The following is a 25,317-nucleotide window of genomic DNA, read 5'->3' as shown; positions in this document are numbered from 1 at the left end:
TGTTTTTCAGTCTCTCGGCTCATGCTTTGATGCACCTGTACTGACCTCGCCTTCTGGATGATAGCAGGGTGAACAGACAGTGGCTCGGGTGGTGGTTGTTGTCCTTGATGATCTTTTTGGCCTTCCTGTGACATCGGGTGGTGTAGGTGTCCTGGAGGGCAGGTAGTTTGCCCCCCAGTGGTGCGTTGTTCAGACCTCACTACCCTTTGGAGTGCCTTACGGTTGTGGGCGGAGCAGTTGCCGTACCAGGCGGTGATACAGCCCGACAGGATGCTCTCGATTGTGCATCTGTAAAAATTTGAGTGTTTTTGGTGACAAGCCTCCTGAAATGGAACTCATCACGAGGGGGTGACAAGCCTCCTGAAATGGAACTCATCACGAGGGGGTGACAAGCCTCCTGAAATGGAACTCATCACGAGGGGGTGACAAGCCTCCTGAAATGGAACTCATCACGGGGGGGTGACAAGCCTCCTGAAGTGGAACTCATCACGAGGGGGTGACAAGCCTCCTGAAATGGAACTCATCACTGAAATGGGGGGTGACAAGCCTCCTGAAATGGAACTCATCACGGGGGGTGACAAGCCTCCTGAAATGGAACTCATCACGGGGGGTGACAAGCCTCCTGAAATGGAACTCATCACGGGGGGGTGACAAGCCTCCTGAAGTGGAACTCATCACGAGGGGGTGACAAGCCTCCTGAAGTGGAACTCATCACGAGGGGGTGACAAGCCTCCTGAAGTGGAACTCATCACGAGGGGGTGACAAGCCTCCTGAAGTGGAACTCATCACGAGGGGGTGACAAGCCTCCTGAAGTGGAACTCATCACGAGGGGGTGACAAGCCTCCTGAAGTGGAACTCATCACGAGGGGGTGACAAGCCTCCTGAAGTGGAACTCATCACGAGGGGGTGACAAGCCTCCTACACATTTTACCATGGGGCGTAGAGAAAATGTTGCCGTTTTAAAGCAAGTTTGCTGCAATTCTACACATTTTACCATGGGGCGTAGAGAAAATGTTGCCGTTTTAAAGCAAGTTTGCTGCAATTCTACACATTTTACCATGGGGCGTAGAGAAAATGTTGCCGTTTTAAAGCAAGTTTGCTGCAATTCTACACATTTTACCATGGGGCGTAGAGAAAATGTTGCCGTTTTAAAGCAAGTTTGCTGCAATTCTACACATTTTACCATGGGGCATAGAGAAAATGTTGCCGTTTTAAAGCAAGTTTGCTGCAATTCTACACATTTTACCATGGGGCGTAGAGAAAATGTTGCCGTTTTAAAGCAAGTTTGCTGCATTAATTAATACTAAACTTAAATATTCAAATTATATTTATAATAATATTTAAAATTGTATTAATATTTCAATATAAAATATATTATAAATAGTATGAATAGTATATACTGTAGTGTCATATCAATTGTCTCCTGCGTTCATCAAATGAACCGCACATTGACTTTGGCAAAGTGACATCGGGTACACGCTACAACACTACCACTACAATCAGTGCCATAACTCATTTGGATGCGATGGCACATAGACAAGACAACAACAATGGTTATTACACAAGAAAAACAGGCATCTTTAAAGTCTCCTCACCCTCCGGGTGATGAACTGAATGCATTTGGTGGCGGACGGACACTGGAGCAACAAAAGCCCCATTTGTGCATCGATCATTTTTATTCCTCTGCTCCATGTGCATATTTCAGCCTCTAAACAACAGGAATGACGGGCCTTGTAATGCACCATAATCACCATTTATTCCATCCACCTTTTTCCTGATCAAACACTCAGCGATGTGCCGGTGATTGATCTGATTTAATTAGTTTGCCAATGTAAAACAGGTCGCTGTGATGGAAAGGTAAAGACGACGAGCGTGGAGAGAGACATAAATAACACAGCCTCTCTCTTCCTCTCAGACTGCTGAATAATGATGGGGGTAAAAAATCTCATCACACTAAAAGGCTCTGTGTGTGGAACAATGGCGGGATGAGGATGGGCAGTGGATCTATTGTGAACCTGTTCTGGGGGATGAGGATGGGTAGTGGATCTATTGTGAACCTGTCCTGGGGGATGAGGATGGGCAGTGGATCTATTGTGAACCTGTCCTGGGGGATGAGGATGGGTAGTGGATCTATTGTGAACCTGTCCTGGGGGGATGAGGATGGGTAGTGGATCTATTGTGAACCTGTCCTGGGGGGATGAGGATGGGTAGTGGATCTACTGTGAACCTTTCCTGGGGGGATGAGGATGGGTAGTGGATCTATTATGAACCTGTCCTTGGGGATGAGGATGGGTAGTGGATCTATTGTGAACCTGTCCTGGGGGATGAGGATGGGTAGTGGATCTATTGTGAACCTGTTCTGGGGGATGAGGTTGGATAGTGGATCTATTGTGAACCTGTCCTGGGGGGCGAGGATGAGTAGTGGATCTATTGTGAACCTGTCCTGGGGGATGAGGATGGGCAGTGGAGCTATTGTGAACCTGTCCTCTGGAAGCGCATGGAGCCAGAGTGTGTTGAAGGCAGCTAGGGAACCCTGTAACTGACAATGCCACTTTGCATTGGTTGTGTTCCAAATGACACCATATTCTCTCCATGGACCCTGGTCAAAAGTAGTGCTCTAAGAAAGGCATAGGATGCCATTTGGGATACAATGTTTATTAGGAGGCACAAGCTGCTTCTCAGGCAACTGCGCCCACCCCACACCACCCCACACCACGCTGCACCACCCCACGCCACACCACACCACCCTGCACCACACCACACCATCCCACACCGCACCACATCACACCACCACACTACAACATCCCACACCACACTACACCATCCCACACCACCACCACACCATCCCACCACCACACCACCATCACACCACCACACATCCCACACCACCACACTACAACATCCCACCACCACACTACACCATCCCACACCACCACACTACACCATCCCACACCACACCACCACACTACACCATCCCACACCACCACACGAAACCATCCCACACTACACCACCACACTACACCATCCCACACCACACCACCACACTACACCATCCCAAACCACACCACCACACTACACCATCCCACACCACCACACGAAACCATCCCACACTACACCACCACACTACACCATCCCACACCACACCACCACACTACACCATCCCACACCACACCACCATCCCACACCGCAGCACATCACCCCACACTTCCTTTCTCCTTCATACTGTGAGTGTATGGCCCTGCGTTGACTAATCAAAGCATCAGTGCAAACAAGCATGTGATTTATCTACTGTCATCTGGAGAAGAGAGGAACGGAGGATAAATCTCTTCTCTGTGAGAGGGAGCATTCTGTCTGTGGATCAGGATCTCCTGAAGGGTAGTCGTGACTATTTGAAAGGGCAACGTCCCCCTTGGCATTCTCATACAGTACAACACTGATAGGATGAAAACTAAGGACAGGAAAAAAAAAAAAAAACATGTTTTTATCTGCCAACAAAATAGACATACAGTACAATTTGGACATGATAGGGGCAGCAGGGTAGCCTAGTGGTTAGAGCGTTGGACTAGGAACTAAAAGGTTGCAAGTTCAAATCCCCGAGCTGACAAGGTACAAAATCTGTTCTGCCCCTGAACAGGCAGTTAACCCACTGTTCCTAGGCCGTCATTGAAAATAAGAATTTGTTCTTAACAGACTTGCCTAGTTAAATAAATATCCTGGATGTGGATATCAATCGTTTCAGCATCAATAATGAGCAGGGAGCTCAGACACCCATCTATATTTTACTATCCCAATATCCAAGGTAAGATGAGCTTTGGGATATGAACTGAGGGATCACTTACTATTTCATATTCAGACTACTTAGAAGTATGGTGGCTGAACGTAAACGAATCCAGTGTTGGCCACTGTGCCTAGAATAAGACAAGGCCTGCTTCCCAAATAGTACACTATTCCTTACATAGTGCACCACTTTTGACCATAGCCCTAGAGACCCTGTTCCAAATGAGTCCACTATAGGGAATAGGGCGCCATATGGGATGATAGGGAATAGGGCTGGAAATGGAGCAAAAGGAAACCATTTATTCGATGTAGTCGATTCCGTTCCACTGATTCCGCTCCAGTCATTACAACGAGCCTGTCCTCCCTAATTACGGTGCCACCAACCTCCTGTGGTGGAAAATACATTGGATTTGAAAAAGGGTGAAATTTTACCCACAGTATTATGTCATCATATTAATAACCAAATTTCAACATAGACAAACCTTTTATAAAATATGTTGAATTTGTAGCTTTAAAACAACGTCAGATCTTCAACAAGACTGACTACTGGAGAATGGATCTATCTACAGCTACCCTATTATTCATATCACCAATAATACTATTTAGGCCTGTATAATATTTACAAAGGCATCAACAGCTATTGTTTCAATTCATCCCAGGATTCAACGACATATAGACTATACATATACAGTAAGCCATAGGGTTTCAGGCTCGGGTTGATTTCAAATGTAAGCTTCGTGTTAATCATTCATACGTCGGATTCACATCTCAATCTCAACCAAAAATCCAAGTTAAGAATACAACTAATTCAAATAAAACATTACTTAAAAGTGAATTTATAGTTTGATTAAATTAGATTATATTTAGTCCTATTCTTTAACTGTGACTTTTGGTTGAGATGGAGATGTGAATCCAACAGATTGGTTATTCATTTGTAGACAAACTGGGTATTGAACTGTGTCTGGTTGTCAACACAACCAAATATATGTATATTCTGCTTGGACAGTTCCATTGGTGATACTGACTGAGTCTGGCTTTAATTCTAGTTGGGCTACAAATTGATCAATGATATGTTGGACATTGTTATTCCATTGGAATTTGGTTGTGCATTTAGATGGTTGAAAGCACAGTGATAACACATTGGTAATTCAACTAACTTTTGGCTGTCTTTTTTGAGTGGGTGGATATAGGTTGTAATCTCATTGATCACCGTCTCAACCAAATGACATGGTGGGCCCAGTGGGAGATGTGAGCGTGTCTCTGTGTAATCAAAGGTAAGAAATTACCATGTTATTGTCAAATACAATATCTTATTCGGGCTTACTTGCAATCAATTTGCAGTGTATAAATGATAAAAAATCATGTTCTGGCCACCCGCTCAGAAAGAAATTGGCCTGCAGCTAAATCTAGTTTTACCCCTGTTCTAAAGGTTGTTGAAGAATTATCAATGTGTTTACAAATTAATGTAAAATAAACATTTATTGTTTAACATCTATTTATTTGAATTGTATTTCCCAATGCTGAAACATCAGGGCAGTCTGTGGTTTCCTCCAAAACGCTCCCTGAAAACAAAAAGCAATCATGTTACTGCTGGTAAACAGACAACCTGGTCTCACAGGCCAGACACTGTGTTAGGTTCTCATCAGATAATTACTGGAAACAAACTACCAGCTCCAAAATCCTTCAATCAACCCCTCACACTCATCGACACAGTTCAGAATGTAATGATACGACCTACCCCAGTACCTCACACTCATCGATACAGTTCAGAATGTAATGATATGACCTACCCCAGTACCTCACACTCATCGACACAGTTCAGAATGTAATGATATGACCTACCCCAGTACCTCACACTCATCGACACAGTTCAGAATGTAATGATATGACCTACCCCAGTACCTCACACTCATCGACACAGTTCAGAATGTAATGATATGACCTACCCCAGTACCTCACACTCATCGACACAGTTCAGAATGTAATGATATGACCTACCCCAGTACCTCACACTCATCGACACAGTTCAGAATGTAATGATATGACCTACCCCAGTACCTCACACTCATCGATACAGTTCAGAATGTAATGATATGACCTACCCCAGTACCTCACACTCATCGACACAGTTCAGAATGTAATGATATGACCTACCCCAGTACCTCACACTCATCGATACAGTTCAGAATGTAATGATATGACCTACCCCAGTACCTCACACTCATCGACACAGTTCAGAATGTAATGATATGACCTACCCCAGTACCTCACACTCATCGACACAGTTCAGAATGTAATGATATCTCTTTTGCCTTCACGTGACGAACACAGGACGGTACACAGGAATTCCAGAATCCCCAACCTACCCTGACAACCTACCCCAGTACCTCTCAATCTCCCCCAGGCAATGGAACTACCTAACGACCTACCCTGACAACCTACCTCACAATCTCCCCCAGGCAATGGAACAACCTGATGACCTACCCTGACAACCTACCCCAGTACCTCACAATCTCCCCCAGGCAATGGAACTACCTAACGACCTACCCTGACAACCTACCCCAGTACCTCACAATCTCCCCCAGGCAATGGAACTACCTGATGACCTACCCTGACAACCTACCCCAGTACCTCACAATCTCCCCCAGGCAATGGAACTACCTGATGACCTACCCTGACAACCTACCCCAGTACCTCACAATCTCCCGCAGGCAATGGAACTACCTGATGACCTACCCTGACAACCTACCTCACAATCTCCCCCAGGCAATGGAACTACCTGATGACCTACCCTGACAACCTACCCCAGTACCTCACAATCTCCCCCAGGCAATGGAACTACCTGATGACCTACCCTGACAACCTACCCCAGTACCTCACAATCTCCCCCAGGCAATGGAACACCCTGACGACCTACCCAAGTACCTCACATTCTCACCTACTGTAGGCAAAGCTGAAATGGGGCATGTGTAAAATACTGCTATCAGATATAGTTTGTGTCAGTACAGTTTGCAGAAGGACCTCCCTCTCACCTTTGACCCTGCTCTATACACTGCTGAGGGTGAGCGGCGGCGGCGGCACGGCGCTCAATAGGTCAGGGGCAGGGTAGTGGTTGCTCAGCGGGTTGTTGAGGGTTACGTTGAACGTGCCCTTCAGAACCGTGTCCATGATCGCTGGGCTGAGCTGAGAGAGAAACACAACAAAACAAAGGGAAAGATTCAAACAACCTGGGAAGGAACTCCCTAAAGGGCAACAACACGAGTAAAAGGTCAGTACTCCTTGTTGTAATCCATATGAGAACTGAATTCCATGTTTCCATTGCAACAGCGGTTCAGGGTGACCCAGTTTCCCTCTTACAGAGGTGAGTGATCAATAACATGGCGGATGTAGCTACTACAGTAGCTACAGAGAAACACAGGGAAGAGATGTAGCTACTAGCTACAGAGAAACACAATGAAGAGATGTAGCTACTAGCTACAGAGAAACGCAGTGAAGAGATGTAGCTACTAGCTACAGAGAAACACAGTGAAGAGATGTAGCTACAGAGAAACACAGTGAAGAGATGTAGCTACTAGCTACAGAGAAACGCAGTGAAGAGATGTAGCTACTAACTACAGAGAAACACAGTGAAGAGATGTAGCTACTAGCTACAGAGAAATGCAGTGAAGAGATGTAGCTACTAGCTACAGAGAAACGCAGTGAAGAGATGTAGCTACTAGCTACAGAGAAACACAGTGAAGAGATGTAGCTACAGAGAAACACAGTGAAGAGATGTAGCTACTAGCTACAGAGAAACGCAGTGAAGAGATGTAGCTACTAGCTACAGAGAAACGCAGTGAAGAGATGTAGCTACTAGCTACAGAGAAACAGTGAAGAGAAGCTACTAGCAGAGAAACGCAGTGAAGAGATGTAGCTACTAGCTACAGAGAAACGCAGTGAAGAGATGTAGCTACTAGCTACAGAGAAACGCAGTGAAGAGATGTAGCTACTAGCTACAGAGAAACGCAGTGAAGAGATGTAGCTACTAGCTACAGAGAAACGCAGTGAAGAGATGTAGCTACTAGCTACAGAGAAACGCAGTGAAGAGATGTAGCTACTAGCTACAGAGAAACGCAGTGAAGAGATGTAGCTACTAGCTACAGAGAAACGCAGTGAAGAGATGTACCTACTAGCTACAGAGAGACGCAGTGAAGAGATGTACCTACTAGCTACAGAGAAACACAGTGAAGAGATGTAGCTACTAGCTACAGAGAAACACAGTGAAGAGATGTAGCTACTAGCTACAGAGAAACACAATGAAGAGATGTGTAGCTACTAGCTTTTATTGTATTTATTTAACCTTTTTTAACTATGCAAGTTACAATGACGGCCTACACCGGTCAAATCCAGATGACGCTGGGCCAATTGTGCACCGCCATATGGGACTCCCAATCACGGCCGGTTGTGATACAGCCTGGAATCTAACCAGGGTCTGTAGTACCGCCTCTAGCACTGAGATGCAGTGCCTTAGACCACAGCTACAGAGAAACACAGTGAAAAGAGCACAGCGGACACCACAACAAGGGGAAGGATGGGCAAAGTGATGACACTACACTTTTGGGGGAGGAAAAGGGAATTATATATGGATTTATGCACTGATTTGTGGAGGGAAAACTCTCAGGTCATTTAAGGTCAATTTAACCTTTTGTTTGAGTGACAATCTCAGACAAAAATGCTGGCCTGTGTGTTACAGAATATGACTACATAAAAATGTTAGGTGTGTCAACAATTCAAACCTTGAAATATCTCTCCTGACTCCATTTCATAATTTGCCAAGAAGGAGATATCGCTGGTAGAGAATTCTGAACTTATCTGTATAACTACTATAATAACGTGGTTCACGCAGCTCTTGAAACAAAACAACATTTTCTTACAGTATGTAGCTCATTCCTCTAATCTTTCTTGTCCTTGTTTAATCTAATCAAACTTAATTTGTAGTCCGTCAGAATCAGTGAGGTTGTAAAAACCATCTGTTCCTGTCACCGGGTAGACTACACCAGGCTGAATAACAACCTCAGCAGTCTTCAGTAACCTCGCTTAGAAAAAAAGGTGCTATCTAGAACCTAAGGTGTCCCCATAGAAGAAGAACCCTTTGAAGAAACCTTTTTGGTTCCAGGTAGAACCCTTTTGGGCTTCATGTAGAACCCTTCCCACAGATGGTTCTACATGGAACCCAAAAGGGTTCTACCTGGAACCAAAAAGTGTTCTAACTGGAACCCAAAAGGGTTTTACCTGGAACCAAAAAGGGTTATCCTATAGGGACAGCCGAAGAACCCTTTTTTCTAAGTGTTGACAGTCGGCGGAGTGCAACACCGAGCTCCACCACCTGCTCTGTGAGACTCTGTTTGTGAGACTGTTTGTGAGACTGTGTTTGAGAGACTGTGTTTGTGAGACTGTGCTTGAGAGACTGTGTTTGTGAGACTGTGTTTGTGAGACTGTGTTTGTGAGACTGTGTTTGAGAGACTGTGTTTGAGAGACTGTGTTTGAGAGACTGTGTTTGAGAGACTGTGTTTGAGAGACTGTTTGAGAGACTCTGTTTGCGAGACTGTGTTTGCGAGACTGTGTTTGCGAGACTGTGTTTGAGAGACTGTGTTTGAGAGACTGCGTGTGTGTGTGTGCGTGCGTGCGTGCGTGCGTGCGTGCGTGTGCGTGCGTGCGTGTGTGAGTGCGTGTGTGTGTGTGTGTGTGTGTGCGTGTGTGAGTGTGTGCGTGTGTGTGTGAGTGTGTGCGTGTGCATGTGAGTACTCATACGCGTGTGTAGCCCCACCATGTACGCCCCCACTGTAGTGGTGATTCCCTGGGTATTCATCACCTGTTCAACCCGGGGCACCCTAGTGCTAAACCCTCCCAAACACATCAAACACATCGATTAGAACCAAGCTACTACCACCTGCTGACCTTAAGACCATTAGAGTAGACTACCACCTGCTGACCTTAAGACCATTAGAGTAGACTACCACCTGCTGACCTTAAGACCACTAGAGTAGACTACTACCACCTGCTGACCTTAAGACCACTAGAGTAGACTACCACCTGCTGACCTTAAGACCACTAGAGTAGACTACCACCTGATGACCTTAAGACCACTAGAGTAGACTACCACCTGCTGACCTTAAGACCACTAGAGTAGACTACTACCACCTGCTGACCTTAAGACCACTAGAGTAGACTACCACCTGCTGACCTTAAGACCACTAGAGTAGACTACCACCTGCTGACCTTAAGACCACTAGAGTAGACTACCACCTGCTGACCTTAAGACCACTAGAGTAGACTACTACCACCTGCTGACCTTAAGACCACTAGAGTAGACTACCACCTGCTGACCTTAAGACCACTAGAGTAGACTACTACCACCTGCTGACCTTAAGACCACTAGAGTAGACTACTACCACCTGCTGACCTTAAGACCATTAGAGTAGACTACCACCTGCTGACCTTAAGACCACTAGAGTAGACTACCACCTGCTGACCTTAAGACCAGTAGAGTAGACTACCACCTGCTGACCTTAAGACCACTAGAGTAGACTACTACCACCTGCTGACCTTAAGACCACTAGAGTAGACTACTACCACCTGCTGACCTTAAGACCACTAGAGTAGACTACCACCTGCTGACCTTAAGACCACTAGAGTAGACTACCACCTGCTGACCTTAAGACCACTAGAGTAGACTACCACCTGCTGACCTTAAGACCACTAGAGTAGACTACCACCTGCTGACCTTAAGACCAGTAGAGTAGAGTCAGAGTGCAGTATAGGAGTGTGGAGTTCACTAAAATAGCCAACAGCACAAAAAGAGGAAATCGGTGGGAATTCAACATGCACTTCAAAGCTTGACCTCCCCCCGTCCTAGTTCTGAGATCCACAAATTCACATGCCGCGATCTGTATTCACAGAGCAGCTCGTGGCGGAAGCCCGATCTGTATGCCAGGAGCAACGTCGGGAGAAGGAGCGGCTTGGTGCTTATTGATCTGTTTGATGTGTTTGGGAGGGTTCAGCACTAGGGTGCCCCGGGGTTGAGGTGCCCCGGGTTGAACAGGTGATGGGATGCCCAGGGAATCACCACCACAGTGGGGGCGCACAGGGGTGACACACGCATACACACTTATACAAGCACACGCACGTGTACACACACACACACACACACACACACACACACACACACACACACACACACACACACACACACACACACACACACACACACACACACACACACACACACACACACACACACACACACACACAGTCTCACAAACACGAACACACACACAAACACAAACACAGTCGCTCAAACACAGACCCATTTGCTTGCTCTGTCTGTCACAATAACATATGTCCCTAGAAACTTTCAAACCATGTAGTTCCACCGTGCCGTTCCAACAGTGTATTGCTTTACAGTTACTAGCCAATCACAGTGATATGAACTACAGTTACTAGCCAATCACAGTGATATGAACTACAGTTACTAGCCAATCACAGTGATATGAACTACAGTTACTAGCCAATCACAGTGATATGAACTACAGTTACTAGCCAATCACAGTGATATGAACTACAGTTACTAGCCAATCACAGTGATATGAACTACAGTTACTAGCCAATCACAGTGATATGAACTACAGTTACTAGCCAATCACAGTGATATGAACTACAGTTACTAGCCAATCACAGTGATATGAACTACAGTTACTAGCCAATCACAGTGATATGAACTTCAAGATTGTGTCCTAAATGGCTCCCTATTCCCTAAATAGTGTACTACTTTAGACCAGGTCTCTGGTCTCTGGTCAAAAGGTCTCTGGTCTCTGGTCAAAAGGTCTCTGGTCAAAAGGTCTCTGGTCAAAAGGTCTCTGGTCAAAAGGTGTCTGGTCAAAAGGTCTCTGGTCTCTGGTCAAAAGGTCTCTGGTCAAAAGGTCTCTGGTCAAAAGGTCTCTGGTCAAAGGGTCTCTGGTCAAAGGGTCTCTGGTCAAAAGTAGTGAACTACATACAGTATAGTTTCGGACGCAGACCAGCTAGTGACCAGCGAGGGACACACCAGACCAGAACAGACCAGTTAGTGACCAGCGAGGGACAAACCAGACCAGAACAGACCAGCTATTGAACAGTGACCAGCAGAACAGGGACGAGGGACACCAGACCAGAACAGACCAGCTAGTGACCAGCGAGGACACACCAGACCAGAACAGACCAGCTAGTGACCAGCGAGGGACACACCAGACCAGAACAGACCAGCTAGTGACCAGCGAGGGACACACCAGAACAGAACAGACCAGCTAGTGACCAGCGAGGGACACACCAGACCAGAACAGACCAGCTAGTGACCAGCGAGGGACACACCAGACCAGAACAGACCAGTTAGTGACCAGCGAGGGACACACCAGAACAGAACAGACCAGCTAGTGACCAGCGAGGGACACACCAGACCAGAACAGACCAGCTAGTGACCAGCGAGGGACAAACCAGACCAGAACAGACCAACTAGTGACCACCGAGGGACACACCAGACCAGAACAGACCAACTAGTGACCAGCGAGGGACACACCAGACCAGAACAGACCAACTAGTGACCAGCGAGGGACACACCAGACCAGAACAGACCAGCTAGTGACCAGCGAGGGACACACCAGACCAGAACAGACCAACTAGTGACCAGCGAGGGACACACCAGACCAGAACAGACCAACTAGTGACCAGCGAGGGACACACCAGACCAGAACAGACCAGCTAGTGACCAGCGAGGGACACACCAGACCAGAACAGACCAGCTAGTGACCAGCGAGGGACACACCAGACCAGAACAGACCAACTATTGACCAGCGAGGGACACATTTGAAAGGTTTCTCCGCATCGTAATGTTTAATGCACCATAGCCTAATAAGACTGAAGAGAGGTAGCAGATCATATCAAACACTTCACAAGTTTTATGACTACAAGGTCATTCCCAAAGCTTTATTTCTCAAAATAACAGAAAGATAGGTACTACAGTAGAGTGTACTGCCATGCTCGTTAAATCACAGGCACATCGGAATCACAGAACTCATTTGTCAAATACCTGTGAAATACATTTTGCATTACTTTCTACATTTTGTAAACAAAATACACCATTAATTTGTCTTTGCTACTACAACAGTTATATTCCAGTTGTCCAAGTCGACAGAGATGGCTCAATACTGTTCTGTGTTAATGTCACGATGAGTGTTTGAAAGACACCCTTTGATTTGATCTTGTCGAATACTCTCAGTGTTTGGTTAAGTCTGCCTGGAGAGCCACTGACATGCAGATGACTCAACACTATACACGTCAGCTACCGTAGCGACTGAAATGACTGCGACACTTAACACAGATCTGCAGGTAGTTTCAGAATGGGTGGCAAGAAGTAAGTTAGTCCGAAATATTTCAAAAACTAAAAGCATTGTATTTGGGACAAATCATTCACTAAACCCTAAACCTCAAATACATCTTGTAATGAATAATGTGGAAATTGAGCAAGTTGTGGTCGAAACATATTGATATAACAGTATAATAAAGCACTGCTCTACCTTCTTAACAACACTATCAACAACACTATCAACAAGGCAGGTCCTACAGGCCCTAGTTTCTACCTTCTTAACAACACTATCAACAAGGTAGGTACTACAGGCCCTAGTTTCTACCTTCTTAACAACACTATCAACAAGGCAGGTCCTACAGGCCCTAGTTTCTACCTTCTTAACAACACTATCAACAAGGTAGGTACTACAGGCCCTAGTTTCTACCTTCTTAACAGCACTATCAACAAGGCAGGTCCTACAGGCCCTAGTTTCTACCTTCTTAACAACACTACACACAGCACTACACACAACACAGGCCCTGCCTTGGCAGGAACTGATGGGGATCTATAACAAACCCCAGGAAGAGTAGCTGCTGCCTTGGCAGGAACTAATGGGGATCCATAACAAACTCCAGGAAGAGTAGCTGTTGCCTTGGCAGGAACTCATGGGGATCCATACCAAACCCCAGGAAAAGTAGCTGCTGCCTTGGCAGGAACTAATGGGGATCCATAATAAACCCCAGGAAGAGTAGCTGCTGCCTTGGCAGGAACTAATGGAGATCCATAATAAACCCCAGGAAGAGTAGCTGCTGCCTTGGCAGGAACTCATGAAGATCCATAATAAACCCCAGGAAGAGTAGCTACTGCCTTGGCAGGAACTCATGGAGATCCATAATAAACCCCAGGAAGAGTAGCTGTTGCCTTGGCAGGAACTAATGGAGATCCATAATAAACCCCAGGAAGAGTAGCTGCTGCCTTGGCAGGAACTCATGGAGATCCATAATAAACCCCAGGAAGAGTAGCTGCTGCCTTGGCAGGAACTCATGGAGATCCATAATAAACCCCAGGAAGAGTAGCTGCTGCCTTGGCAGGAACTCATGGAGATCCATAATAAACCCCAGGAAGAGTAGCTGCTGCCTTGGCAGGAACTCATGGAGATCCATAATAAACCCCAGGAAGAGTAGCTGCTGCCTTGGCAGGAACTCATGGAGATCCATAATAAACCCCAGGAAGAGTAGCTGCTGCCTTGGCAGGAACTCATGGAGATGCATAATAAAAAACAAATACAAAATATGCAGCTATCTTGGGACTTTTCTATTGGTTTATTAAGACAGGCAAGCTCAAAAAGTCACAAATAACGTGTTTGAATCGATTTTGAAACCGAGATTCTTATAATGTTGTAGCAATTCATGTACGTTTAAGCATCTCAGGTAGACTGATGTTACATGGTAAAAGCTAGTCTGATAGTGAGTTACCTCATAGGTGCCTGGGCCGGGGTTGGTGTTCTTGGGGCCTTTGAAGCGATCCTCCCTGGACACGATCAGAGCCATCTGGGGACTGGACTTGATGTCAGGACTATACTGACCTGGACCTGATGAACAGAGGAGAGGAAAGGAGAGGAGAAGAAGGGGACATGAGGAGAGGAGAGGAGAGGAGAGGAGAGGAGAGGAGAGGAGAGGAGAGGAGAGGAGAGGAGAGGAGAGGAGAGGAGAGGAGAGGAGAGGAGAGGAGAGGAGAGGAGAGGAGAGAGGAGAGGAGAGGAGAGGAGAGAGGAGAGGAGAATAGAATAGAATAGAATAGAATAGAGGAGAGGAGAGGAGAATAGAGGAGAAGAGGGGAGAATTAAAGAGGGAGAATAGAGGAGAGGAGAATAGAGGAGAAGAGAGGGAGAGGAGGAGATGGGGACATGAGGAGAGGAGAGGGAGAAGAGAGGGAAAGGAGAGGAGGACATGGAGAGGGAGAGGAGAGGGAGAGAGGAGAGGGAGAGGGGGAGAGGAGAGGGAGAAGAGAGGGAAAGGAGAGGAGGCCAGGGAGAGGGAGAGGAGAGGGGGAGAGGAGAGGAGAGGAGAGGAGAGGAGAGGAGAGGAGAGGAGAGGAGAGGAGAGAGGAGAGGAGAGGAGAGGAGAGGAGAGGAGAGGAGAGGAGAGAAGGAGAAGGGGACATGAGGAGAGGAGAGGGAGAAGAGAGGGAAAGGAGAGGAGGACAGGGAGAGGGAGAGGAGAGGGAGAGAGGAGAGGGAGAGGAGAGAAGAGAAGAGGAGGAGAATAGAATAGAGGAGAATAGAGGAGAGGAGAATAGAGGAGAAGAGGGGAGAATTAAAGAGGGAGAATAGAGGAGAGGAGAATAGAGGAGAAGAGGGGAGAATTAAAGAGGGAGAATAGAGGAGAGGAGAGAAGAGGACATTAGCAACGAAGAATAAAATAGAGGAGGAGGGAAGGGGATAGGAGAGGAGGGGAGGGGAGAGAAGGGAAGGGAAGGGGGAGAGGAGATGAGATGAGAGGGGGAGAGGAGATGAGAGGGGGAGAGTAGAAGAGAGGAGGGGGAGAGGAGATGGGAGGGAGGGAGGGAGGGAGGGAGGGAGGGAGGGAGGGAGGGAGGGAGGGAGGGAGGGAGGGAGGGGGAGGGAGGGGGAGGGGGGAGGGAGGAGGGGGAGAGGAGGGGGAGAGGGGGAGAGGGAGAGGATAGGTGAGGGAAGGAGAGGGGGAGAGGAGAGGAGGGGATAGGAGAGGGAAGGAGAGGGGGAGAGGAGAGGAGGGGATAGGTGAGGGAAGGAGAGGGGGAGAGGAGAGGAGGGGATAGGAGAGGGGAGAGGAGAAGAGGGGAGAGGAGGGGGAGAGGAGAGTCAGGCTCTGAGTCTCATCACCATAAACCATTCATATTCCAATAAGATACCACTTGAGAAGGAAATTGTAGAGTAGGGACTGAGCTAACTCTCAACAACTCACTCACTCGGTCACTGATGTAAACAACAAATGATCCTAGCAATACAGAGTGAATGAAAACATGACGAGGTAATACAACTGTTTAAGTATGCTAGATGACATTTGGACTAAATGATGAAAACAAGGTTGAGGAAGAAAATTTAACCGGTAAGCCTGGGGGTTCCCGCGCTAGGTTTCCCAATCACTTGTCTGACCCCCAGCTAACTCAAAGGTGCTTACCGCCACAGAAAAATTTGATTGGTTTCTAGAGTTATTTTGCATTCTAAACATTCCCATTTCACCTGGAGCAGATTCCGTGTCATAGAGCCCATTTCTACCGCAGCCATTGGGTGACTGCAGAAGTATACACCTAATATTGTTGAACATATTCCAATCAAGTTGACATCAAAATGTGATTGGAAAAAGGCATGGATGACGGGTGAAATAATACCCCATATTCTGAAATGCAAATTAAATAATGGCTGAAATGAACTCGCTATGTGTTTGAGAACACACTTTGCACACAGCCAGATCTATTTATATGCAAATCAATCTCTTGTTAAGGGGTTGAGTCTTGGGTAAAATAGGTTGCATAAATTATCCATATAAGTCATGAATCTTTTTTTGGAAAGAACATTTGCAATGAAAGTATAATTGAAGTAACAATTAGGCTAACCACAAAGAGAAATGGACACTGTATTTGAATGGAAGGACATTGGTCTCCTCAACAAACCCAGTCTATTGACTCCTCAACAAGCCCAGTCTACAGTCTCCTCAACAAGCCCAGTCTACAGTCTCCTCAACAAGCCCAGTCTACAGTCTCCTCAACAAACCCAGTCTATTGTCTCCTCAACAAACCCAGTCTATTGACTCCTCAACAAGCCCAGTCTACAGTCTCCTCAACAAGCCCAGTCTACAGTCTCCTCAACAAGCCCAGTCTACAGTCTCCTCAACAAACCCAGTCTATTGTCTCCTCAACAAACCCAGTCTATTGTCTCCTCAACAAACCCAGTCTACAGTCTCCTCAACAAACCCAGTCTATTGTCTCCTCAACAAACCCAGTCTATTGACTCCTCAACAAGCCCAGTCTACAGTCTCCTCAACAAGCCCAGTCTACAGTCTCCTCAACAAGCCCAGTCTACAGTCTCCTCAACAAGCCCAGTCTATTGTCTCCTCAACAAGCCCAGTCTACAGTCTCCTCAACAAGCCCAGTCTATTGTCTCCTCAACAAGCCCAGTCTACAGTCTCCTCAACAAGCCCAGTCTATTGTCTCCTCAACAAGCCCAGTCTACAGTCTCCTCAACAAGCCCAGTCTATTGTCTCCTCAACAAGCCCAGTCTATTGTCTCCTCAACAAGCCCAGTCTACAGTCTCCTCAACAAGCCCAGTCTATTGTCTCCTCAATAAGCCCAGTCTATTGCCTCCTCAACAAGCCCAGTCTACAGTCTCCTCAACAAGCCCAGTCTATTGTCTCCTCAACAAGCCCAGTCTACAGTCTCCTCAACAAGCCCAGTCTACAGTCTCCTCAACAAGCCCAGTCTATTGTCTCCTCAACAAGCCCAGTCTATTGTCTCCTCAACAAGCCCAGTCTACAGTCTCCTCAACAAGCCCAGTCTACAATTGTCTCCTCAACAAGCCCAGTCTACAGTCTCCTCAAAAAGCCCAGTCTATTGTCTCCTCAACAAGCCCAGTCTACAGTCTCCTCAACAAGCAAACAAACAAGATACAGATCTAGGATCAGATTTCCCTGCCACAATCTTAACTTTTAACCATTAGTGGGGATAAAGCAAAACTGACCCAAGATCAGTGTCTAGGGGGCAACTTCACCCTACACCACAGTGTAGCCTACAGCAGTGGTTCCCAACCCTGTTCACTCAGGCCCCCGTTCCAGCATTGGGGAACATCCTGATGCACCAACCAATTTCAAAATTACACCTTGTGCATTCTAATATTACAAATTTCAGGAGTAAGTTGATAGCCGGAGTTACTCGGGGACCCACAGTTTGGGAACCACTGGTCTAGAGTACCTGGGAAGTCCGGATCGTAGCTCAAGAAGGAGGAGTGTCTGGGTGCTGCGCTCAGGAATGAGCTCTGGCGTCTCCTGCCCCCCTCGCTCCTTGGTTCTGAGAAGGAGGCGCGGCCATACGTCTTCTCAAAAGACTCCCGCACGTTGTAGGAGCTGGGAGGAGGAGTGTCCTGGAGAGAAGAAGAAGAAGACTTTATTGTCCATTAACTGGTAGAAAGCAAACATTTGTTTTTATGCTCACAACCCCAGAACCCAAGAGGGGTTGGAAGCAATGGGTCTGGCGCAGAGCAGCACCCCTGGAGAAATTGAAGGAGGTTACGTGCCTTGCTCAAGGTCACAACACAGAGAGATGACAATATGGTCACAACACAGAGAGATGACGATATGGTCACAACACAGAGAGATGACGATATGGTCACAACACAGAGAGATGACGATATGGTCACAACACAGAGAGATGACGATATGGTCACAACACAGAGAGATGACGATATGGTCACAACACAGAGAGATGATGATATGAAGGTGTGCCAATCCAGACGAACAGGGAGGAGGAATGGAGAGGAGGAACAGAGAGGAACGGAGAGGAGGAACAGAGAGGAATGGAGAGGAGGAACAGAGAGGAATGGAGAGGAGGAACAGAGAGGAATGGAGAGGAGGAACAGAGAGGAGCAACAGGGAGGAATGGAGAGGAGGAACAGAGAGGAGGAACAGAGAGGAGGAACAGAGAGGAGGAACAGGGAGGAATGGAGAGGAGGAACAGAGAGGAGGAACAGAGAGGAGGAACAGAGAGGAGGAACAGGGAGGAACAGAGAGGAGGAACAGAGAGGAGGAACAGAGAGGAGGAGCAGAGAGGAATGGGGAGGAGGAACAGAGAGGAGGAACAGGGATGAACAGAGAGGAGGAACAGAGAGGAGGAACAGGGAGGAATGGAGAGGAGGAACAGAGAGGAGGAACAGAGAGGAGGAACAGAGAGGAGGAACAGGGAGGAATGGAGAGGAGGAACAGAGAGGAGGAACAGAGAGGAGGAACAGAGAGGAAGAGAGGAGGAACAGAGAGGAGGAACAGGGATGAACAGAGAGGAGGAACAGATGAGAGAACAGGGAGTGAACTATGCTGATATAGAAATATGATTTGGGTTTTCTCACCAGAATACATTTGCTCAACATTTTGACTGATCCAGACAATAAGCATTTTAATTTTAATGATCAAATCCCTCTGTATGACCTTGGCTGCAATAACACTGGTCTGAGAAGTCAAAAGACACCATAGCCTTCTCTGACATCCTAGCTGATTGGCTCACCACAACAAATAGTGACGGGAACATCTGACAGCCACTCCTATCAACAACATGTTTCTCGTCTAATGACATCGTCCATTCACAGTACAGTGGGATCTAATGAGCGATCCTGTTCCCTCCATGGGGCTGTTGGCTGGCCCTCAGTAGCCTCTCTACAGGGGGGGCCTCATTACATACAATAAATGACCCTTCAGCCTGACATAATAACAATTAATAATAATAATAATAACAACTGACCACACCAGCCTGTCAACATCACAACACTGACTAAATCAGTCATTGGCTGTAATGACCAGAGACCAGACAAGCAAGACACATATCTCAAATATGACCTGAGAAAACTACAATTATAAATGACTATGAATAATGTCATTACGAGTCATATGGATTATCTGTCTAAACCAGGAAGGAGATGTGTACTTTTACAACCTAGCGCTACTTGGTTTCAAACGATATCTCCTTCCTCGTCCCGTTCACTCCACCCTGAATTCCAGCTCCTCCCCGCTGGACGCAGATACAGACTAACCTAAGGTTGAAAAAAAACAAGTTATCTTTTATTACGAATGCAATTTTGCAACTTAACAAAATGTTGGACTAATTGCTCTTAGCACTTGCACTATGAAATCGCACTGACCCTGCCTAATTGTTTGTAAATATCCTTTGTTATTTATTGTACATTTCTAGATGTTGTATGTTTTATGACTGCTGCAAGATTATCTCGTTGATGACATTAAAGTTGTCTGAATCTGAATGATCCCCTACTGCTCAGACTCCTCCTACCACTGCTACAAATAGTTTTAGTGACGATGAGAGAGTGCTATGGCTAGCTCAGCTACACTACCTAGATGAATGCTGCAGGGCTATATAGCTAGCTCAGCTACACTACCTAGATGAATCCTGCCAGGCTATATAGCTAGCTCAGCTACACTACCTAGATGAATCCTGCAGGGCTATATAGCTAGCTCAGCTACACTACCTAGATGAATGCTGCAGGGCTATATAGCTAGCTCAGCTACACTACCTAGATGAATCCTGCAGGGCTATATAGCTAGTTCAGCTACGCTACCTAGATGAATCCTGCAGGGCTATATAGCTAGCTCAGCTACACTACCTAGATGAATACTGCAGGACTATATAGCTAGCTCAGCTACACTACCTAGATGAATGCTGCAGGGCTATATAGCTAGCTCAGCTACACTACCTAGATGAATACTGCAGGACTATATAGCTAGCTCAGCTACACTACCTAGATGAATACTGCAGGGCTATATAGCTAGCTCAGCTACACTACCTAGATGAATACTGCAGGGCTATATAGCTAGCTCAGCTACACTACCTAGATGAATGCTGCAGGGCTATATAGCTAGCTCAGCTACACTACCTAGATGAATGCTGCAGGGCTATATAGCTAGTTCAGCTACACTACCTAGATGAATACTGCAGGGCTATATAGCTAGCTCAGCTACACTACCTAGATGAATACTGCAGGGCTATATAGCTAGCTCAGCTACACTACCTAGATGAATACTGCAGGGCTATATAGCTAGCTCAGCTACACTACCTAGATGAATACTGCAGGGCTATATAGCTAGCTCAGCTACACTACCTAGATGAATACTGCAGGGCTATATAGCTAGCTCAGCTACACTACCTAGATGAATACTGCAGGGCTATATAGCTAGCTCAGCTACACTACCTAGATGAATACTGCAGGGCTATATAGCTAGCTCAGCTACACTACCTAGATGAATACTGCAGGCTACACTACCTAGATGAATAGGGCTAGCTCAGCTACACTACCTAGATGAATACTGCAGGGCTATATAGCTAGCTCAGCTACACTACCTAGATGAATACTGCAGGGCTATATAGCTAGCTCAGCTACACTACCTAGATGAATACTGCAGGGCTATATAGCTAGCTCAGCTACACTACCTAGATGAATACTGCAGGGCTATATAGCTAGCTCAGCTACACTACCTAGATGAATACTGCAGGGCTATATAGCTAGCTCAGCTACACTACCTAGATGAATACTGCAGGGCTATATAGCTAGCTCAGCTACAATACCTAGATGAATACTGCAGGGCTATATAGCTAGCTCAGCTACACTACCTAGATGAATACTGCAGGGCTATATAGCTAGCTCAGCTACACTACCTAGATGAATACTGCAGGGCTATATAGCTAGCTCAGCTACACTACCTAGATGAATACTGCAGGACTATATAGCTAGCTCAGCTACACTACCTAGATGAATACTGCAGGGCTATATAGCTAGCTCAGCTACACTACCTAGATGAATACTGCAGGGCTATATAGCTAGCTCAGCTACACTACCTAGATGAATACTGCAGGGCTATATAGCTAGCTCAGCTACACTACCTAGATGAATACTGCAGGGCTATATAGCTAGCTCAGCTACACTACCTAGATGAATACTGCAGGACTATATAGCTAGCTCAGCTACACTACCTAGATGAATACTGCAGGACTATATAGCTAGCTCAGCTACACTACCTAGATGAATACTGCAGGACTATATAGCTAGCTCAGCTACACTACCTAGATGAATACTGCAGGACTATATAGCTAGCTCTTATCACTTTTTTTGCATTCGATTGTGTCTGAAATGGCACCCTATTCCCTATATAGGGAACTACTGTAGACCTATAGGGCTCTGGTCAAAAGTAGTGCCATTTTGTTTAGGTAATAGGGTTCAAGTTTTAAGATTCAAGTTTTTACAGTTACGTGCACAAGCACAGTGAAATGCCTTTCTTGCAGAGCAAAGTTGGGTCAGAGCTCGCAAGACGACAGCCATACAGTACAGATAGCTTGCCTGATCTGTAAGATACCATTCCATTGGGCGGCAGGGTAGTCTAGTGGTTAGAGCGTTGAAAGGTTGCAAGTTCGAATCCACGAGCTGACAAGGTACAATTCTGTCGTTCTGCCCCTGAACGGGCAGTTAACCCACTGTTTCTAGGCCGTCATTGAAAATAAGAATTTGTTCTTAACTGACTTGCCTAGTTGTTCTTAACTGACTTGCCTAGTTGTTCTTAACTGACTTGCCTAGTAAAATAAAGGTTAAAATGAGCCCATCCTCCCCAATTAAGGTAGCACCAGCCGCCTGTGACGCACACACCACGAGGTGTTGGAAGCAATGGGTCAGGCGAAGTGCAGCGCCCCTGAAACAATTGCTCAACGGCACAACACAGAGAGATGACGATATGACCACAACACAGAGAGATGACGATATGGTCACAACACAGAGAGATGACGATATGGTCACAACACAGAGAGATGACGATATGACCACAACACAGAGAGATGACGATATGGTCACAACACAGAGAGATGACGATATGGTCACAACACAGAGAGATGACGATATGACCACAACACAGAGAGATGACGATATGGTCACAACACAGAGAGATGACGATATGGTCACAACACAGAGAGATGACGATATGACCACAACACAGAGAGATGACGATATGGTCACAACACAGAGACACAGAGAGATGACGATATGGTCACAACACAGAGACACAGAGAGATGACGATATGACCACAACACAGAGAGATGACGATATGGTCACAACACAGAGAGATGACGATATGGTCACAACACAGAGAGATGACGATATGGTCACAACACAGAGAGATGACGATATGGTCACAACACAGAGAGATGACGATATGACCACACCACAGAGAGATGACGATATGGTCACAACACAGAGAGATGACGATATGACCACACCACAGAGAGATGACGATATGGTCACAACACAGAGAGAGATGACGATATGGTCACAACACAGAGAGATGACGATATGGTCACAACACAGAGAGATGACGATGGTCACAACACAGACACACAGAGAGAGATGACTCTCACAGAGAGATGACGATATGAAGGTGAGAGGAAAGCTGTGGCTAGTAGCAAATGAAAATGGCACTGAAATGAATTGAATGATCGAGATCGGAATTATAGGTTGGCTGTACCTGTGAGGCTATACCTGTGAAGGCCAGCTGAAATGATAGGTTGGCTGTACCTGTGAGGCTATACCTGTGAAGGCTGGCTGAAATGACAGGTTGGCTGTACCTGTGAGGCTATACCTGTGAAGGTCGGCTGAAATGATAGGTTGGCTATACCTGTGAAGGCCGGCTGAAATGATAGGTTGGCTGTACCTGTGAGGCTATACCTGTGAAGGCTGGCTGAAATGACAGGTTGGCTGTACCTGTGAGGCTATACCTGTGAAGGCTGGCTGAGATCTTTTACGAACAATATTACACATTTCATTTGTCCTCTCCTGTCTGTCACGGAGCCCCAATATGGCTGTAATTACACCTGATGGGAATTTAACTACCGTTCTCACCACCTCTCACCTATTGACAGTAGTCACAATACACTTAATTACAGAGCAGTGCGCCAGCCACGTCTGTCCAATTTCTCTCTCTCGTTTATCGCCATCTATATGCATTTAGAAGTTTCATTTAACGAGTGCTCACACACGCCGGACATGAAACATAATGACACGGAATACTGATGTGATTTCCCCCTGATTAGCGTCTAGACGTGTTGTCACCGACTAGATGTTTGCGATTCTTTTCGACGCTGAAGAATATAGAGAATTCAAACTGGGCCAAGTCAATTGGTTAATTGGGCATGTGTTTAGAATGGGAGCTGTTACGGATTCCCTATTGTTCCGGTTGAGTTCAGAGGTCAGAATTCAAAGAATGTTTTTTTTTGACTGGTCAGAAAGGTAAACAGAGTGTAATGCCAGAGTCTGGCTTAGCGGGAATGCGGCTGACGTCACATGTCCCCAGACGGGGACGGGGACGGGTCCCTGAGTCCACCTTTCCTAGGTACCGTCTCCCCGTCTAGTCCTATCGATGACAATAATTAATCAATCTCAATCAAATAAAACATCTGAAATAGAAAGAAAGAAACAGGTCAGAGTTGAAGTGAACCAATGATTCCACCTTCGTGGGACATGTCCTAACCACCCACTATGATTCCTTCCTCAGAACAAGCTCTACGTGAAGGGGGGGGGGGGCTGAATCCCAAATGGCATCCTATTCCCTACATAGGGAACTACTTAATATGTATGACCATACAGGCTCTGGTCAAAAGTAGTGCACTATATAGTGTTCCATTTGGGATGAAACCAGACCTTTTTTAGCTCTGCCTGACAGCCTCACACTAAAGACCATGCGTGTGACATGAACAGTGTACCAGCCATTCCTCTTTTTCTCAGCTCACAGTAGAAGACTATCCTCATCTCATTAAACCCTCCCCATTAAACAATGACAAAGTTATTTTCAGATGAGGCGGCCATTTGCATTTTTTTCCACCCCATAAATACTGGGCTATATTTATAGTGTACGTTTCATTGAAGCTTCTGCACACTCAGCCACAGTGGTTAAATAATCGTTTTCTGCTTTATTTAGTTCAAGGGGAGGAATTTGGTGTTCTAATGGGCTCTTAGATGGATCATAAAACCACAGGAATGATAGGGAATCACCGTATGCTTGTAGTATGGTTTTATAGATACTATAGCCGCTGATGGCGACAGCTCTGTTGCCATCTTCCTCTTTCTTCTCTCTCTCCCATAAATGTGTCTGAGGTAAATCAAACCAGGACTTTCTCACAAAACCAGATGAAGAATTTTATATTCTATGTTTACATATCCGCGATGAGTTGTGAAAACTGGGGAGTGCATAAATTCTCTTATCGTAGCAACAATTACGAATACAAACTACGAACAAATATGAAAATGTACACACTCGCTACTTTAAGTTGCTCTGGAAAAGAGCGTCTGCTAAATTACTAAAAATGTACATGTAAAAATGAAGCAGAGAAGGACATTCTAGTCAAAGGGTGAACAGATTTAGCACATGAATACGTTCAGTCTTTTGATGGCTCGTTC

The 25,317-nt window shown here is 46.1% G+C and overlaps 1 protein-coding gene across 3 annotated transcripts in view; it reads right to left on the bottom strand.

The window, feature by feature from the left end:
* Positions 1 to 649: 649 nt before the first annotated feature.
* The window catches only part of stpg2 (sperm-tail PG-rich repeat containing 2), a 79,242-nt gene continuing 54,574 nt past the window's right edge, over positions 650 to 25,317 (bottom strand). The window contains exons 11-14 of one of the 3 annotated variants that reach the window (XM_046348107.1): positions 18,080 to 18,248; positions 14,608 to 14,723; positions 6,810 to 6,960; positions 650 to 918 (exon numbers count right to left, since the gene is read on the bottom strand). In XM_046348107.1, the coding sequence (XP_046204063.1) occupies positions 6,823 to 6,960; positions 14,608 to 14,723; positions 18,080 to 18,248 (423 nt within the window). In that variant the 3' untranslated portion in view covers positions 650 to 918; positions 6,810 to 6,822. Of the gene's footprint in view, positions 919 to 4,698; positions 5,340 to 6,809; positions 6,961 to 14,607; positions 14,724 to 18,079; positions 18,249 to 25,317 lie in introns of those variants that run through there. The other 2 variants (XM_046348108.1, XM_046348106.1) reach the window with 2 other exon arrangements.

The sequence above is a fragment of the Oncorhynchus gorbuscha genome, linkage group LG04 (genome assembly GCF_021184085.1).
Source record: "Oncorhynchus gorbuscha isolate QuinsamMale2020 ecotype Even-year linkage group LG04, OgorEven_v1.0, whole genome shotgun sequence".
In the NCBI taxonomy this organism is placed as follows: Eukaryota; Metazoa; Chordata; class Actinopteri; order Salmoniformes; family Salmonidae; genus Oncorhynchus; species Oncorhynchus gorbuscha.
Note: the sequence above shows the minus strand (reverse complement) of the source record. Positions and strands in the feature narration are given on the sequence as shown.